This window comes from Trachypithecus francoisi, unplaced genomic scaffold, assembly GCF_009764315.1.
Source record: "Trachypithecus francoisi isolate TF-2019V2 unplaced genomic scaffold, Tfra_2.0 Lachesis_group2, whole genome shotgun sequence".
Taxonomy (NCBI): domain Eukaryota; kingdom Metazoa; phylum Chordata; class Mammalia; order Primates; family Cercopithecidae; genus Trachypithecus; species Trachypithecus francoisi.
The window spans coordinates 169622705-169639289 of NW_022681465.1; the positions used below are offsets into that span (position 1 = coordinate 169622705).

At 40.0% G+C, this 16585-nt stretch overlaps 1 protein-coding gene across 1 annotated transcript in view; it reads right to left on the reverse strand.

The window, feature by feature from the left end:
- Positions 1-11335, reverse strand: part of SNX2 (sorting nexin 2) — a 58453-nt gene extending 47118 nt beyond the window's left edge. The window contains exon 1 of the mRNA XM_033181433.1: positions 11121-11335. Within this exon, the coding sequence (XP_033037324.1) occupies positions 11121-11228 (108 nt within the window). The 5' untranslated portion in view covers positions 11229-11335. The remainder of the gene's footprint in view (positions 1-11120) is intronic.
- Between the last annotated feature and the right edge of the window lie 5250 nt (positions 11336-16585).

A 16585-nucleotide genomic window follows, 5' to 3' on the forward strand; every position in this document is an offset into this window, starting at 1 on the left:
TGAAGGTGAAACAAAGTTTTCAGATGAAGTACAAATTAAGAATATTCATCACCAACAGATCTGCTCAAAAAGAAATGCTGAAGGAAATTCTTTATGCTAAAAAGAAAAACTACAAGAGCAAACTTTGGGTAAAGGAAAAGCAACAAAAATGGCAAATATCTGAATAAATAAAGCAGATTATTTTTCCTCTTAAGTTCTTTAAAATAGACATGACCGTTGAAGTAAAGATTATAATACAGTATACAGCTATAATACACATAAACTATTCGCAATGTATAATGTATTCTTATCATAACTGAATGCTCATATTGCTAATACCTTGGGTACTCATAGTTTTGACACCAGAAACAAAGAAAGAAAAACAAACATGTTTATATAACAAGAACAACCTTTTCACCTCATAGTCCAGAGCCCAAGAGCAGACTGCACAATGGGAATGATGTGGGCAGTGGGCAACTCAAGTAGAGGCTGCTGGGGAGCAGTCCTATCACTACAGAGAGACTATGAGGAATCTACTTCCTTCGAGTGTCCAACAATCAGCAGCTTGGAGTGCCCTGCTCAACTGCCAGGGAGCTGTCACTTTTTTTCTTTCTTTTTTTCTGAGACAGTCTTGCTCTGTCCCCCAGGCTGGTGTGCAGTCGTGCAATCTTGGTTCACTGCAACCTCTGCCTCTCAGGATCAAGCAATTCTCCTACCTCAGCCTCCCAAATAGCTGGAACTACAGGCGCGCACCACCATGCCTAGTTAATTTTTGTATTTTTTGTAGAGACGCGGTTTCACCATGTTGGCTAGGCTGATCTCAAACTCCTGACCTCAAGTGATCCACCTGCTTTGACCTCCCAAAGTGCTGGGATTACAGGCGTGAGCCACCATACCCAGCCAAGAGAGCTGTCACTTTTTAAAGGTTGTAAAAACCTACTTATCTTTGTTGTGCCTCTCCATGCCTCTTCCAGGTTCCTACTGAATAGGAAAAGAGCTGCTTTCTAGTGGATGGAAAGGAGTATGGAGAGTGACTGCCAAACGAGAAAGTGATGGTGGAAAAGAATACTGATGGCTTCTCTGCCTGTGGCACAGGTTCTGCATGATCAGAACTACAGTTGTCCAAGATATACAACTGAGTAGACATCTGTATTCTTACTAAATGAATATTCCTTTATTCCCCCACACCATCACCTGGTAGTAGCAGGATAAAAAACTTTAAGATTTTTTGCTAGTATCTCTTCAATTAAAAAGTGGCACTTTGGATTCCAAACAAGATCAACAAGGACCACTAAAGCCTCCCTCCCCCACAGACTGACACTAAAAATTCTGGATAGAATACAAAAAGCAACAATATAAAAGTAAAAAAATAGCAGGCAGACTAAGGAGGGAGCCAAAATGTAAAAAATAGCCCATCCTTACAAGGATCCATCCGTTTTGCCATTTTTTTCCTGTATTCTGTCTTGACTTTTCCTGAGGATGGCGCCAACTGCAAAACTATGCTATTGGTGTGGGCAGCAATGACTTACAAGCATAAAGGAGGGAAGGTAAATGAACCTATGTGGTTGTAAAGCTTAGCATTTTACGTGAAGTATATAATACTAACTCAGGTATGTATATTTTAAGCTGCAGGGTGACCACCAAAAAATATATTTAAATATAATGATATTAAACAAATATCCAGTAGATAAAATGAAATACTAATAAACATAAAGTAATACACAGGAAAGGAGAAAAGGAAAAAAACTGAGAAAAACAGTAAGCAAATAAAATGGTAGATCTAATCTAGCCACATCAGTAATTAAATAAATAGCCTAAACATACCCATTAGGAAACACAGATGGCTAGACTGGATATAAAAATAACTACACATATGTTGCCTAAAAAAAACCTGCTTTAAAGACATATTAAATAAGTTAAAAGTAAAACAATAAAAAAGATACGTCATGCAGACAATCTACAAGAAAGCTGTTGTGCTAAACATCAGAGTGTGTACACTTCAGAATAAGAAATATTATCATCAATAAAAAGGGACATTATAGGATAAAAGGGTCAATTTACCAAGAAGACAAAACAATCCTAAGCATCTATGTAACAAAAGAGCTTCAAAATACATAAAGGAAAAACTAAGTGAACTAAAACAAGAAATAAAAATTAAAAATAAACAATTATACTTGGAGACTTCGACACTCTTCTCTCAGTAATTGATAAAACAAGTAAATAGGTAACAGGGAAAGACAGAAAAGTATCAACCAACTTGACCTAACATTTATAGGACACTCCACCCAACAAACAGACTACATATTCTTTTCAAAAGTGCAGACAGAACATTTATCATAATAGAACATGTTCTGGGGCCATAAAGCAAAGTTTAACAAGTTAAAAAAATGAAAGGCATAAAACATTCTCTTACCATCACCAAATGAAACCAGAAATCAGTAATAGCTATCTGGAAAATCCTCAAATTTTGGAAATTAAATAATATACTTCTAAATAACTCACAGATCAAATAAGAGGTCACGAGGGAAACTAGAAATTATTTTAAACTGAATGAAAGCAAAAACACAGTATCAAAATTTGTGGAATGTAGCCAAAGTTGTGCTTAGAGGGAAATACATAGCTAAACAGCAAGAGTAGAGAAAAAAGTCTCAAAACAATGATCTAAACTTCTACTTTAATAAGAAACTAAAAAACCAGGCTCGGTGCAGTGGCTCACACTTATAATTCCAGCATTTTAGGAGGCCAAGATAAGTGGCTCACTTGGGGCCAGAAGTTCAAGAGCAGCCTGGGCAACATAGCGTGACACTCCATCTCTACAAAAAAAAAAAAATTAATAAAAAAAATTAGAAGAGCAAATTAAACACAAAGCAAGCAGAAGAAAGAAAACAAAGAGCAGAAATCAATGAAATTCACAACAGAAACAATAGGGGGAAAAATCAATGAAAGCAACAGTTAATTGTTTGAAAAGATCCTAAGAGGATATCAAACCTCTACCAAATCAAAATACATAAACAAACAGAAGATGTAAATTACCAGTATCATCAATAAAAAGAAAAGTTTACCCTCCACAAACTCCACAGACATGATAATAGGATAAGTACTATGAAAAACAGTATGCCCATAAATTTCACAACTGAGACTGAATGGATAAATTCCCTAAAAGATACATACTTCCAAAGTTCACCATGAAGTAGTCCTGTATTTTAAAAATTGAATTTGTCATTAAAAGCCTTCTCACAGGCCAGTCGTGGTGGCTCACGCCTGTAATCCCTTCCCACAGGCACGGTGGCTCACACCTGTAATCCCAGCACTTTGGGAGGCCGAGGCAGGTGGATCACGAGGTCAGGAGATCGAGACCATCCTGGCTAACATGATGATACCCCGTCTCTACTAAAAATACAAAAAATTAGCCGGGCGTGGTGGTGGGTCCCAGCTACTCAGGAGGCTGAGGCAGGAGAATGGCGTGAACCCAGGAGGCGGAGCTTGCAGTGAGCCGAGATGGCGCCACTGCACTCCAGCCTGGGTGACAAAGCAAGACTCCATCTCAAAAAAGAAAAAAAAAAGCCTTCCAACACACAAAACTACAATTCAGATGACTTCATTAGTAAATTCTATCAACATGTAGGGAAGATGTAAGACTAATTCCATACAACCTCTTCAAGAATATGGAATAAGAAGAAACACTTGCCCAATCACTTAATGAAGATAGCATTTCCGATATGAAAACCAAAGACATATGAAAAAGAAAACACAAATATCTGTCATGAACATAGACATAAAAGCCTAAACAAAATCTAGCAAATTGCATCCAGCAATATATAAAAAGGATAAATACATTATGATTGTGTGGGGTTTATCCCAGGAATGCAATGCTGATTCAACCTTTTTGAATCAGTTTGAAAATCATTCTGAGGGTGGGGCTTAAAAAAAAAAAAGAAAAAAATCAATATAATCTACCTTTATGAATAAACTAAAGAAGAAAGCTATATGATTATCATAATGAATGCAGAAAAAGCATTTGTCAAAATTAACATCCATTCATGGATAAAAACTCTCAGAAAAAGGAAAGAATATTCACTATCACCACTTTTATTCAATATTACACTGGTGGTCCTACCCAGCCATTAGGACAAGAGAAAAAAAAATGGTATAAAGACTGAGAGAAGGAAATAAAACTCCAATCACAAACAATATGATTATCTACATAGAAAATCATCGGACACTACAAAAACATACTAAACCTAGTAAGTGTTTAGAACAGTTGCTATCATACAGGGTCAATATGCAACCAAAGGGGAAATACAGAAAGTAAAGAAACAAAAGCACTAAAAACTTATACGAAATACTCAGCGTACAGATCTAGCACATAACAAAATATGTGCTAGATCTGTGTGCTAAAAGCTACAAACATTAGTGAAAGAAAATCAAGTAAGATCTAACTAAATAAATAGACAGATTATGCTTTTAGCTTGAAGGCTCAATACTGTTAATGGGTTAATTCTCCTGAAACTAATTTATTAATTCAACACAATCCCAATTAAAATCTCAGCAGGATTTTTCAGTAGAAATCGACAAGTTGATTCTAAAATTGTAAGAAAAAGCAAAAGAACTAGAATAGCCAAGGCAAGTTTTAAAATAACAAAGTCAGAGGAGTCACTTGACTTGATTTCAAGATTCAGATTAAGTAATCAAGACAGTGCAGACTGGGAAAGGATTCTCAATAGATCAATGAAACAATACAGAAATAGGTCAACCCACAACACATACATGGTCTGTTCATTTCTGAAAAAGCCCAATAAAGAAAGGCTAGACTTTCAACAAATGGTGCTGGAATAATTAAATATCTGTATTTTAAAAAAAGAATGTCAACCCATATCTTATACAAAAATTAACTCAACATGAATCCTAAATGTACAATGTAAAATTATAAAACGTTTGGAAGAAACTAAAAGCAAAACCTTTGTGACTGCGGGTTAAAGTTAGCAAAGGATTTCATATATGTGACATCTAAAATACTATCAATAAAAAAAGAAAAGACAGCTTTCCTTTACCAAAATGTTAAACATCCGCTCTGACAAAGATACTGTTAATCGAACAAAAACACACGTCACTAGGCAGGCGCGGTGGCTCACACCTGTAATCCCAGCAGTTTGGGAGGCCAAGATGGGTGGATCACGAGGTCAAGAGATCGAGACAATCCTGGCTAACATGGTGAAACCTTGTCTCTCCTAAAAACAACAACAAAAAAATAGCTGGACACGCTAGCACGTGCTTGTAGTCCCAGCTACTCGGGAGGTTGAGGCAGGAGAATCGCTTGAACTGGGGAGGCGGAGGTTGCAGTGAGCTGAGATCACACCACTGCACTCCAACCTAGCGACAGAGCGAGACTCCATCTCAACAAAAACAAAAAACAAAAACAAAAAAACAAAAAACACAAGTCACTGACTGGAAAAAAAAAAAATTCAGAACTTCAGAATAAATAATTCTCAAAATTCAGTATTTTAAACGAGCAAAACAGGTCAGGTGCAGTGGCTCATGCCTGTAATCCCAACACTTTGGGAGGCTGAGGCAGGTAGATCACTTGAGGTCAGGAGTTCAAGACCAGCCTGGCCAACATGGCAAAATCCCGTCTCTACTAAAAATACAAAAATTAGCTGGGCGTGGTGGTGGGCGCCTGTAATCCCAGCTACTAGCGAGGCTGAGGAAGGCAAATCTCTTGAACCCGGGAGGTAGAGGTTGCAGTGAGCAGAGATTGTACCAACTGCACTCTAGCCTGGGCAACAGATAAAATAAAATAAAATCTCAAATAAAATAAAATATCTCAAATAAAATAAAATAAAATAAGCCGGGTATGGAATAGGCCGGGCATGGTGGCTCACACCTGTAATCCCAGCACTTTGGGAGGCTAAGGCGGGTGGACTGCCTGAGGTTAGGAGTTCGAGACCCACCTGGATAACATGGTGTAACCCTGTTTCTACTAAAAACACAAAAATTAGCTGGGCGTGGGGCCTGTAATCCCAGCTATTCAGGATGCTGAGGCAGTAGAAACTCTTGAACCCAGGAGGTAGAGGTTGCAGTGAACCAACATCACACCACGGCACTCCAAGCCTGGGCGACAGAGCAAGACTCTGTCTCAAATAAAATTAAAATAAAATAATAAGCAAAATATGTAAAAGAACATATAACCAAAAAAGATAATATTCAGATGTTATGTACATAAAAAGATACTCAGCAACATTAGTCGTTAGGGAATATATATTAAAGGCACGAGGTAACACTAAACACCTCTTAGAATGGCTAAAAGTCAGTGGTGTGTTGGCAAATGTTTAGCAATCAGATCTGCAGAGGAGAACATCCAGATTTTTAGCTTTTGCTGATTTCTGTGGTAGAGTTGGGAAGACACATACTTTCCACCATACAGACATAATTAATCTCAAGAGCATAGGTAATAGGGAAATGTAGTAAAGAAATTAGTGAGGAGTTTTGTATATTTATTATTTTTACATGTTTATAACATTAATAAAAATTTTATACATTTATAAACTTTACATATGTATATATTTAATTTTAAATTCATTGTATTTAACTTGTAATAACGGCGGTTTATTAACTAGTTCATAAAATTCCTAAAAATGTCACATGCAGTTCTTGTTAGCAAGACCAGCCTTAAGCTCACCATTGCCTAAAATTAAAACTGATAATAACATGTGCTGACAAGGATATGGAAAAGCTGTCATTCTTAGTCATTGATGCAATGAAAAATGGTACAGCCACTTTGGAAAATAGTTTGGCAGTTTATTTAAAGTTAAGCTTATATTTACCACACAACCCAGCCACCTTACTTTGTATGTACGCTGCAAAACTGAAAACTCATGCTCACACAAAAGCCTGTAAGTACACGTTTATATTGCTTTATTCATAAATACCCCAAACTGGAAACAACTGAAATGTCCTTCGGCTGATCAACAGACAAACTGTCATTAACAACTGATACATAGAACAAACTTAATGACTCTCAAATGCTTTATGTTAAGTTAAAGAAAGCCAAACTCTAAAAGTTTCATAATGTATGATTCCACCTATATGACATTCTAGAAAAGACAAAACTTTAGGCAGAAAACAGATCAGTGGTTGCCAGAGGCTGGAAAGAGGCTAAGAAAATCTCTTCAAGAAAAGTTGAGCATCCCTCTCTCAAGCAACTTCATAGAATAACATATTTTTATAGGATCTAAAAATAATTCATTCAAAACTTCTTAAATTTAATGGTTTCAAGAGAAAGTGGTCAACTAGAATCATGCTTCTTCACAAATCTCTTTATAGTAATTTTCCATGCTTAATGCATTTAAATACCTGTTCACAAATTTTTCCCTCTGAAACATAGATAATTCATAATGAAATTTTCAAAAAATTCATACATTTAAAGTTGGAGGCCCAAGGATTAGAAAACAGAATTAAGAAAACAAGGCCGGGCACGGTGGCTCAGGCCTGTAATCCCAGGACTTTGGGAGGCCGAGGTGGACACATCACAAGATCAGGAGTTCAAGACCTGCTTGGTCAACATGGTGAAACCTCATCTCTACTAAAAATACAAAATGTAGCCGGGTGTGGTGGTGTGCACCTGTAATCCCAGCTACTTGGAAGGCTGAAGCAGAGGATGCAGCGAGCCCAGATTGAGCCACTGCGCTCCAGCCTGGGATACAGCAACACTCCATCTCAAAAAAAAAAAAAAAAAGAAAAGAAAAGAAAACAAGTTACATACACTTTTACTACCTGTTGTGTTAGAACAGCAGATATTAAACTTGTTCTCAGTTCCTCTTTATCAAAAGTGTCTCGTCGTATTCTACTTTCTCTTGATAATTCTCAACCACTTTTAGGGCCTCAAAGATCATCTCCACACAATCAAGTCACTCCAGTCTTCTACACTGTTTCTGTACCTTGTGCATATTTTAATTACACATATATCACCTGTTTCTGTACCTTGTGCAGATATTTAATTACACATATATCACCTGGTATAGCAGGTATTTATTCACATGGTTGTATTTATTATATTGACTTCTGTTGGTTCATACACTCCACTAGAAGAGGACTAGATTTCCACAAAGATCCCGGTTTAGTGTTTTCCATAAATTTAAGATAGACTCCCGCGGAGCTTGCAGTGAGCTGAGATCCGGCCACTGCACTCCAGCCCGGGCGACAGAGCGAGACTCCGTCTCAAAAAAAAAAAAAAAAAAAAAAAAAGATAGACTCCCAAAGCTACATCTCTAGTCCATCCAGCATCCCTAGCTGCCTAATGCTATCTTCACTGATATAACATACCCTCAAGTGAAATAAACTTATTATTCCCTCCTCTAAGAATCATCTGAAGGGAGGCATTATAAGTCTTCTGAATATTATCTTTTAATCTGTTATTACATCAGTTCTCTTTTCTCCTTTATTATTTGCACTTTTGTTCTTCAGGCCTTTAACCTCAGACTGTTTAAAGTGCCTCCAACTCGGAACAACACAAACTGGGGCCTGTCAGAGGAGGGTGGGAGAGCATTAGGGAAAAGACCTAATGCATGCTGGGCTTAACACCTAGGTGATGGGTTGATAGGAGCAGCAAATCACCATGGCACACATTTACCTATTAAGAAACCTGCAAATCCTACACAAGTACCCCAGAACTTGAAAAAATAAAATAATTTTTTTAAAAAGTGCCTCCAACTCATCCCATTTTGGGAAACCAGTCTGGCAACTCTTCAAATGATTAAACTTATGTAAAAGTTTAAAAAGTCGATCTTATAGAAGTAGAAAGTAAGTGATTAGTAGAGTCTGGGAAGGGGCCAATAGTCAAAAATGGGTTAACATACAAAATTACAGCCAAATAGGAGGAATAAATTCTAGTGTTCTAGAACTGATGATCTATATCAGAATTACCTAGGGCCTTGCAACTTAATGTTGTCTATGGACGAGAGGCACTGATATCAGGAAAGCTTGTTAAAAATGCCGAATATCGGGCTCTACTCAGTCCTACAGAATCAGAATCTGCACTTCAACAAGATCCCTATTTATAAAGATTGCAAAACACGGATCTGGAACACTTTATTAAACATGCTGTTTCCAGTGAGGCACAGCCATCTGCATTTTAAAGATGAATACTGTGGATACTCTGGCACACCACAGTTTGAGAAGCACTGTTTAAAAGAAAAGTGAAGTACTGAAAGAACGTTCCTTTAAAGCAGTTTTGGTATACTAGGAAATACTGCTATATATTCTTCCCAAATTTGAAAAGAAAAAAAAAATCTGACTTTACAAATCTCATAGCCACACCACCTTCTGAAAATTAGTAACCTAAATGAGTATATTAAATAAGGGGCTGAGATGAACAATCAAAAACAAATGTGTTTACAACTTTCACGTGCGTTAACCAAGATAAATTATTCATAAACAAACTTCGCAGACTTACGGAAGAAAGGTTATAACGCTCTGGTTTTTAAAAAGTTCCATTCACATGGGAAATACAGATTATAGTTCTTTTTACTCAACTCTAAAAGACCTCCAACAGAATGCTTAGCCTTCACAGTATTCTAGTTCACACTAGGGTCAATCAAGTTTGTTCTGATTCTCGCTGGTAGAAAAACTGTATCCTCCAAAAGGAATACAGGTCTTAGGATCCTGCAGACACTTTCAACACACGTACATGTTAAAGTAGCTGTATAGTAAGTATAAAGGGCTAAAAGGATACTAATCCCCAAAAATATATTTTGCAAAGTAATTTTTATTAATTTAGGAGGTGCTGGTTTTAACTCAGGCAAACATTTACTATTAGGCTTGTGCAAAAGTAATTGCGGCTTTTGGCTATTAAAAGGGATGGCAAAAAACGCAATTACTTTGTCCCAACCTAATAAATACACATGTTCAAGATTTTGTGAGAGACACAAAGATGGATCAGGAAACTAACACTAGCTGCAGGAAGCCTATAACCTGAGGGAACGTGGGGTTTGGCTGGGACACTGCACATGCAATTAGCAGAATGTGATCAGTGCTGAAAACGGTTTCCGGGTTTCCAGTTTCAGGTAACTGAATTTCAGATAATGGAATTTTTACAGTAATTTCCAATGGATTGGGTGCAGAGTTGAATAAGCCAAGAAAGCTTATTAAAAGTACTTCATAAGCAAGTACAGCCCATGGTAAACAATCCTCTGGGAAATTTCGTACATTTTTAATTCACATACACACACTTAAAATTAGGCTGTGAAGTGTGGGTGCTCTCAACAAACGCAAAGCAATTCAAATGTGAACTGGATACAGGAGGGCCCAATAAAGTTTACAGAGGGTGTTTCCTTTGACAAAAACAGGAACACACAGCTTCAGAGATCGCTGATCAAGCGAGAAAAGAGGAAAAAGGAGTGGACATCTGTTTCTATTTCTCCCTAGGTAACTTAGAAAAAAAAAATCACACACACACATACACAACAGTAGTTTCCTGGACTAATCCTGCCTTCACTTTTACATTTTATAAACACTGTGACCTTTTAAAAGTCTAGGAACTAAAGACCAACAACAACAGGCAAACGTATTTACCTAATTAACAGTCCAAATGGAAAACAGCTCCCTCAAGAGGAACCCTCAGTTCGTGAAGAGCCATTCCCGGGAAAGGGCACCCAATCGTTTCCCACAGCCCCTCGGCTGCCCCTCAGCGCTCACTTCATTGCACTCCCCTGGCAGCGGCACACCCTTCCTCGGGAAAGGAAAAGCGAGCACCTCTCCAAAACGGCTACTGAAGCCCCCGGAGAGCTCGGTGGAGGTTTACTGGGATGCAGAGCAAGCCCTTCCCTGGCTTGAAGAGGAGGAGGTGCAAGTGACACCGAGGAAGGCCAGCTGAGCTGGGAAAGGGCCGCTGCCATTCTCGGTTCGGTCCCGGCCCCTCAGAGGATTAGGTCGGCACCCTCGGGTCGCAGGCTGCTCTCCTGAGAAGGCCTTGCGCTTAGCCCAAGACACAGACCTCTGACAGGCACTGGAGGTGGGGCTCGCGTCACAGGTGTCACCCCTAGACAGTCCTTGCAAACCCGGGGGGTGGGGAGGGAAAAGTCGGGGCAGGGGAAAGGTGAGACGAGCGACAGCGACGCAGCGCAGCACCCACAGCGACGCGGTCTCACCTCTAGGGTGGAGACAGTGCTGGTGAACAGGTCCTCTCCGTCCTCTAGATCCTCAAAGTCGGTGGGCTTCCCGTCCCCCAGCGGAGGAGGCTCCCTCTCGGCCGCCATTTTCGCTCGCCCGGACTACTGCGCGAGCTGGGCCTCGCGGACCCGTCACGTGAGCACGCACGGCTGGGCCCGCGCCGACCCGCCAGCTGCCCCGCCCCCGGCCGGCCCCTCAACGCCCCGCCCAGCCGCGCTCGGCCCCGCCCCCGGCCTCTTGACAGCGCCCACCCGGAGCGCGAGGCTCTCGCCCCGCCTTTTTGTCCCGCCTCCTCCCAGCAAGTTCGGGACGTAGCCCTCTTTTCGCCGCCGACTTGCTGACCCGACTTATGTGACAGAATCTTGGACTTTATTACCACAACACCTTGTTGGCGGGACCAGGCTAAATGATTTCTGTTGGCACTACCAGTTTTTAAATCTTCTGTAGGAAGTGGTAGAGCCTGGGGACCAGTCTCTAGGCTTGGATTGCACACAGGCCGAGGGCGAGATGGAGTATTGGTGGGCGAGAGACACATACTGTCTCTTAGAGCTCTCTAGAACTGTCCAATAGAACTTTGTGACATGATGGAAATGTTCCCTATCTGTGCTGTCCAATACAGTAGCTACTGGCCACCTGTGACCCCTGAACACTTGAAATGTGGCCAGTGTGTGGAACTTTTAAAATTTTATTTAATTTTAATTAATTTAAATATAATTAGCCACATGTGGCCAGTGGTTACCTACTTAGTGACTGCAGCTCTAGATAACGAAAGGGCCCTGAATAATTTATGGTCTGCTATTCACTCCAATTTTATCATGAGCCACATAATTTTTTTCACAATAAGTCAAAAGGTCTAGAAAAATGATAGGAAAATCAATGGATGATTCTTAAGAGCACATAGTCACATTCCCTGTCCTGCACTCTACCACCTTATGGAAAGTCTGGAGTCTGTCATGGGTCAGAAACGTCAACCTCTTATGAAAGCTCCCAGCCTGACTTGAGGTGATTAGTATACACATCCTTAAGTTTTACGTGTGCCTCTATTTATTGCTTACTGCTTTCTGTCTTATGCTATGGTCATATATATTCCCAGCTTATCTTTTTTAGTGGACATCTGAAATAGGTGAATATAGGTCCTGATGCTTGTTACAGAGACCCACATTAAAAGTGGTTTGAAAAATGAACAAGTTTAATTGTCCCTCATGTAGGACTAGGGCTGGTGTGAAGGTTCTATGAGATCATTCAGGGATATGGGCCCCTTCCGTTGTTCTGCTCTCCCTGGGATGTAGTCTCTTCCTCGTGGTTCAAGTCAACTCACCACCACAGTTACACCACGTTCCAGCCAGCAGAAAAAGAGTGAAAGGAAAACAATAACGTCACCTTCCTTTTAAGGGCACAGTTCAGAAGTTGCACACACTACTTTTGTCCACATTCCTTTGACCAGCTCATTAGCTACATGGCTGTCTCTAGTTACAGGAAACATTAGGAAGTGCAGTTGTTATTTCTCCCCCCAAAAATTAGGGGTTCACTTACCCTAGAAGAAAGTAGAGAACTAGTGGTCTCTGCTAGTGCATTCATGGTTTTCATGGTAGCATACCTGAACTTTATTCTCAGCTGTGAGTTTTCTCCATCTCAGGGAGGGAATACATCACCTAGGCTTAAACCAAACACAGCGTTGGCTCTTTAGTCTCAGTTATTTGTGGGGGATCAGAATCAGGTGCCTTTTCCCTAAACTCTCAGAAGCTTTGATTATCTTTCTTTCCCTAGTCAGTCTAAACTCTATGAGCCAGAACTGCAATAATTGTCTTGCTGTTTTTCTCAGCTCATCTTCCTTGGTTCCTTGCTTTTCTGTTTCACCTTCTCTGAAATCCCAAATTCAGCCATCAATTTCTCTAATCTTATATCCAGATTGCTAAAGTATTTAGCATAATAAATCCCAACCTCCGATTGAAGATCATATAAGTCCATTATTTCCAGTCCCTACTTCTACACTGCCTAAATACCGTTAGTTGTTTCGTTTCCAATTCCTTCAACTATTCTTCCCAGCATAGGTGCTAAAAAGTCATTTTCTCCTCAAGTATCCCACCATCTTTTTCTCTTCATATTCATCAAATGATTTAGCCTCCTCATTCAATGACAAAATAAAATCCACTGCGTGAATCACTTCACCTTCAAGTACAATTGAAATTCTCTTCTCTTTATGCTCCCACCAGTTGTTGTGTATGTTGTAACACCTACCATGTTGTGCTGTGGTCACAGACACTGTTCTATCACCCCTAATGGATGAGGGATCATTGATGTCAGGGAGCATTCATTATTTGAGGATGAGTAGCCAGCCCTGTATAGGTTATTTATTGCTATAAAACAAACTACATAAACACATAGCAGCTTGTAACCATAAATATTTATTTTCTCATGGTTTTTGTGGATCAAGAATCCTCACGGTTCAAGTCAACTCACCACAACAATTACACTGCATTCCAGCCAGCAGAAAAGGAGTCAAAGGGAAACAATGATGTTACCTTCCTTTTAAGGGCACATTCCAGATGTTGCACACACCACTTTTGTCCACATCCCTTTGACCAGCTCATTAGTTACACAACTTAACTGGGTGCCCCTGACTCAGAGTCTCTCAGAAGGCTGCAATCAAGGTGTTGACCAGGTAAGCAGTCACCTCAAGACTCAACTGGAGAGGACATGCTTCCAAACTCACTAGCATAGCTGGTGGCAGGCCTCACGTTATTTCTGACTATTGGCCTGAAACTTGAGTTCCTTTCCATATAAGCCTCTTCGTAAGGCTTCCCACACGACATGTCTGCTTGCTGCTCCCAGAGCAAAGACTTTTGAGAAAGACACAAGGAGACAGTTCTAAGACAGTGTAAGATGGAATTAATAAGAAAAGAAGCCAGAGTGTTTTTGTAACCTAATCTCATAAGTAACACCTCATCACTTTTGCTGTATTCTATTCATTGGAAGCCCACACTCAAAGGGAAGAGTAAAACAAGGGTGTGAATAACAGGAGGCAGGGTTTTGGGGGGACATTTTAAAAGTTGCCACGAGGTCCCATAGTGCTTTGCATTCATTAAGATAGATACCCTATTAACACCCTCAGTGAAAGAATGAATGAAATGAAGCTCAGAAGAGCGAGCTAAGTGGAAGATAAAAATTTGGTAGCTGGAGCTACTGTTACATGAGAAGGCCCAGATAGTCTGGGAAGCACAACCCTAAGTCTCTAGCCTGCTAGCCTTCATCATCAGATTTTAAATTCACTGAGCCTCCACAATTGCATAAACTGATTGCTTAAAATAAATCTCTTTCTATAAATATATACATCCTGTTGGTGCTGTTTCTCTGGAGAACCCTAACTAATGCACTAGTATAAATTATTATCCTTTCAAGGAATATAAATGAAAAGAATGACAGAATAGGTCAATAACTTGTGGAAGACACAGGTTTATTTTTGTGTGTTTGTTTTATTTTAATGGGAAAGATTTGAACATGCTTATATTAATATATAAGGGAAAGAGGTCAAAAGGGAGAAAGAGGATGAAAATGCAATATATAGAGAGATAATCAAAAGGATGAGATCTGAAACGCAGGAATGGGATAAAGGGCAAGTAGATAAATAAATTTGTCTTAAAAAGGAGAAAGGATTCTTCCTCTGAGAGTGGAGAGTTGAAGGTGAGAGTTTGTATTAGTCAGCCATTGTTACATAACTATCCATCCCAAAATGTAGTGGTTGAAAACAACCACTGCTTATTATTTCTCATGAGTCTGCAGATTAAGTAGGCAGTTCTACTGGACCAGATTTGGCAGATCTTGTCTTCAGGCTTGTTCATGCTCTGTGTCAGCTGATAGATTGGCTGAGACTGGCTAGACTAGGAAGGTCTTGGCTAGGACAATTCAGCTGCGCTCCATGTGCTCTCATTCTCCAGCAGGTTAGCTTGGGCTTCTGTTCAAGGTCCTAACTGAGCTCCAAACAGAAGGCAGAAATATGCAAGCACTTCTTCAAGCCTCCACAAAAGGAAGTTACATGGGCAAGCACAGGATCAGAATGAGAAGGGACTACAATACTGTAGGGCAAAGGGTGTGGAAAAGGGAGGTCATTAACTGGGGCGATGAATGCAATCAGTGTAACTCAGTGGATGTATTTATAGACTTGTTTGTAAATATAGGGGCAAGAAATGGAAAAAGTCAATACCCAAAAGCAATATTTTTTGGGGATAGGTGGAAAGTTAATTACTAAGAGAAAAGAAATTAGTGTCAGTATAGGTGGTATAAGGAAGAGCATTTTCAGTAGATTGTGTGTAGAATTGGAGAGAACATTCACTAGGAACATATAAAGGATTGACAAGTAGTATTGAAAGCCTACATGAGGTGGAGACAATATGATCGAAATAATCTCTACATTTTTTTTTTTTTTGAGACGGAGTCTTGCTCTGTCGCCCAGGCTGGAGTGCAGTGGCCGGATCTCAGCTCACTGCAAGCTCCGCCTCCCGAGTTTACGCCATTCTCCTGCCTCAGCCTCTGGAGTAGCTGGGACTACAGGCGCCCGCCACCTCGCCCAGCTAGTTTTTGTATTTTTAGTAGAGATGGGGTTTCACCGTGTTAGCCAGGATGGTCTCGATCTCCTGACCTTGTGATCCGCCCGTCTCGGCCTCCCAAAGTGCTGGGATTACAGGCTTGAGCCACCGCGCCCGGCCAATAATCTCTACATTTATGAGATTTTCTCCAGTAGCCTAGCAGTGTTGGTGTAGGAGTGGAGGTGGATAGTTGGATTGATTCAATGTTAGGCTTTTTAAGGATGATCTTGGTGGAGAACAAGGGAACTAAGGATTTTAAAGCCTCTCAGTAGGAGTGAGCAGAAATGTGTGGTTTCCAATGACAAGGAGAGATAGCAGGTGTCATATATTTCAAAGAAGGAGGATTTTTTTTCCAAGACTATTGATGGATTAGCCAGGTGTGGTAGCACGCACCTCTAATTCCAGCTACTTGGGAGGCTAAGGCAGGAGGATCCCTTGAGCCCAGGAGATTGAGTCTGCAATGAGCTATGATTGTGCCACTGCACTTCAGTCTAGGCAAAAGAGCAAGACTCCATCTCTTAAGAAAAAAAAGTGACAGTATAAAAGTGGTATTTGGAACCCATCACAAGCTGTATTTAGGGGGTAGAGTGACCTATTATTCAAGACAGGAGGGTTGAGGGAACTTTCTGTGAAAAATTAGAGAATATATAGAAAGTGAAGGGAGGGACCTTATCTTTGAACACAGCTCCTGATGAGGGAGGTTACATATAGGACGGCAGCCTTGAACAAATTAGAATTTATTATGATCTTCTTTGCAATGGTATTGGGAAAAATAATCATTTGATTGCTTAAATAAGTATGATTGGTTATCATTAAGTGAATATATTTTAAGATTCTTACTGGAAAATAATGAAAGGCTT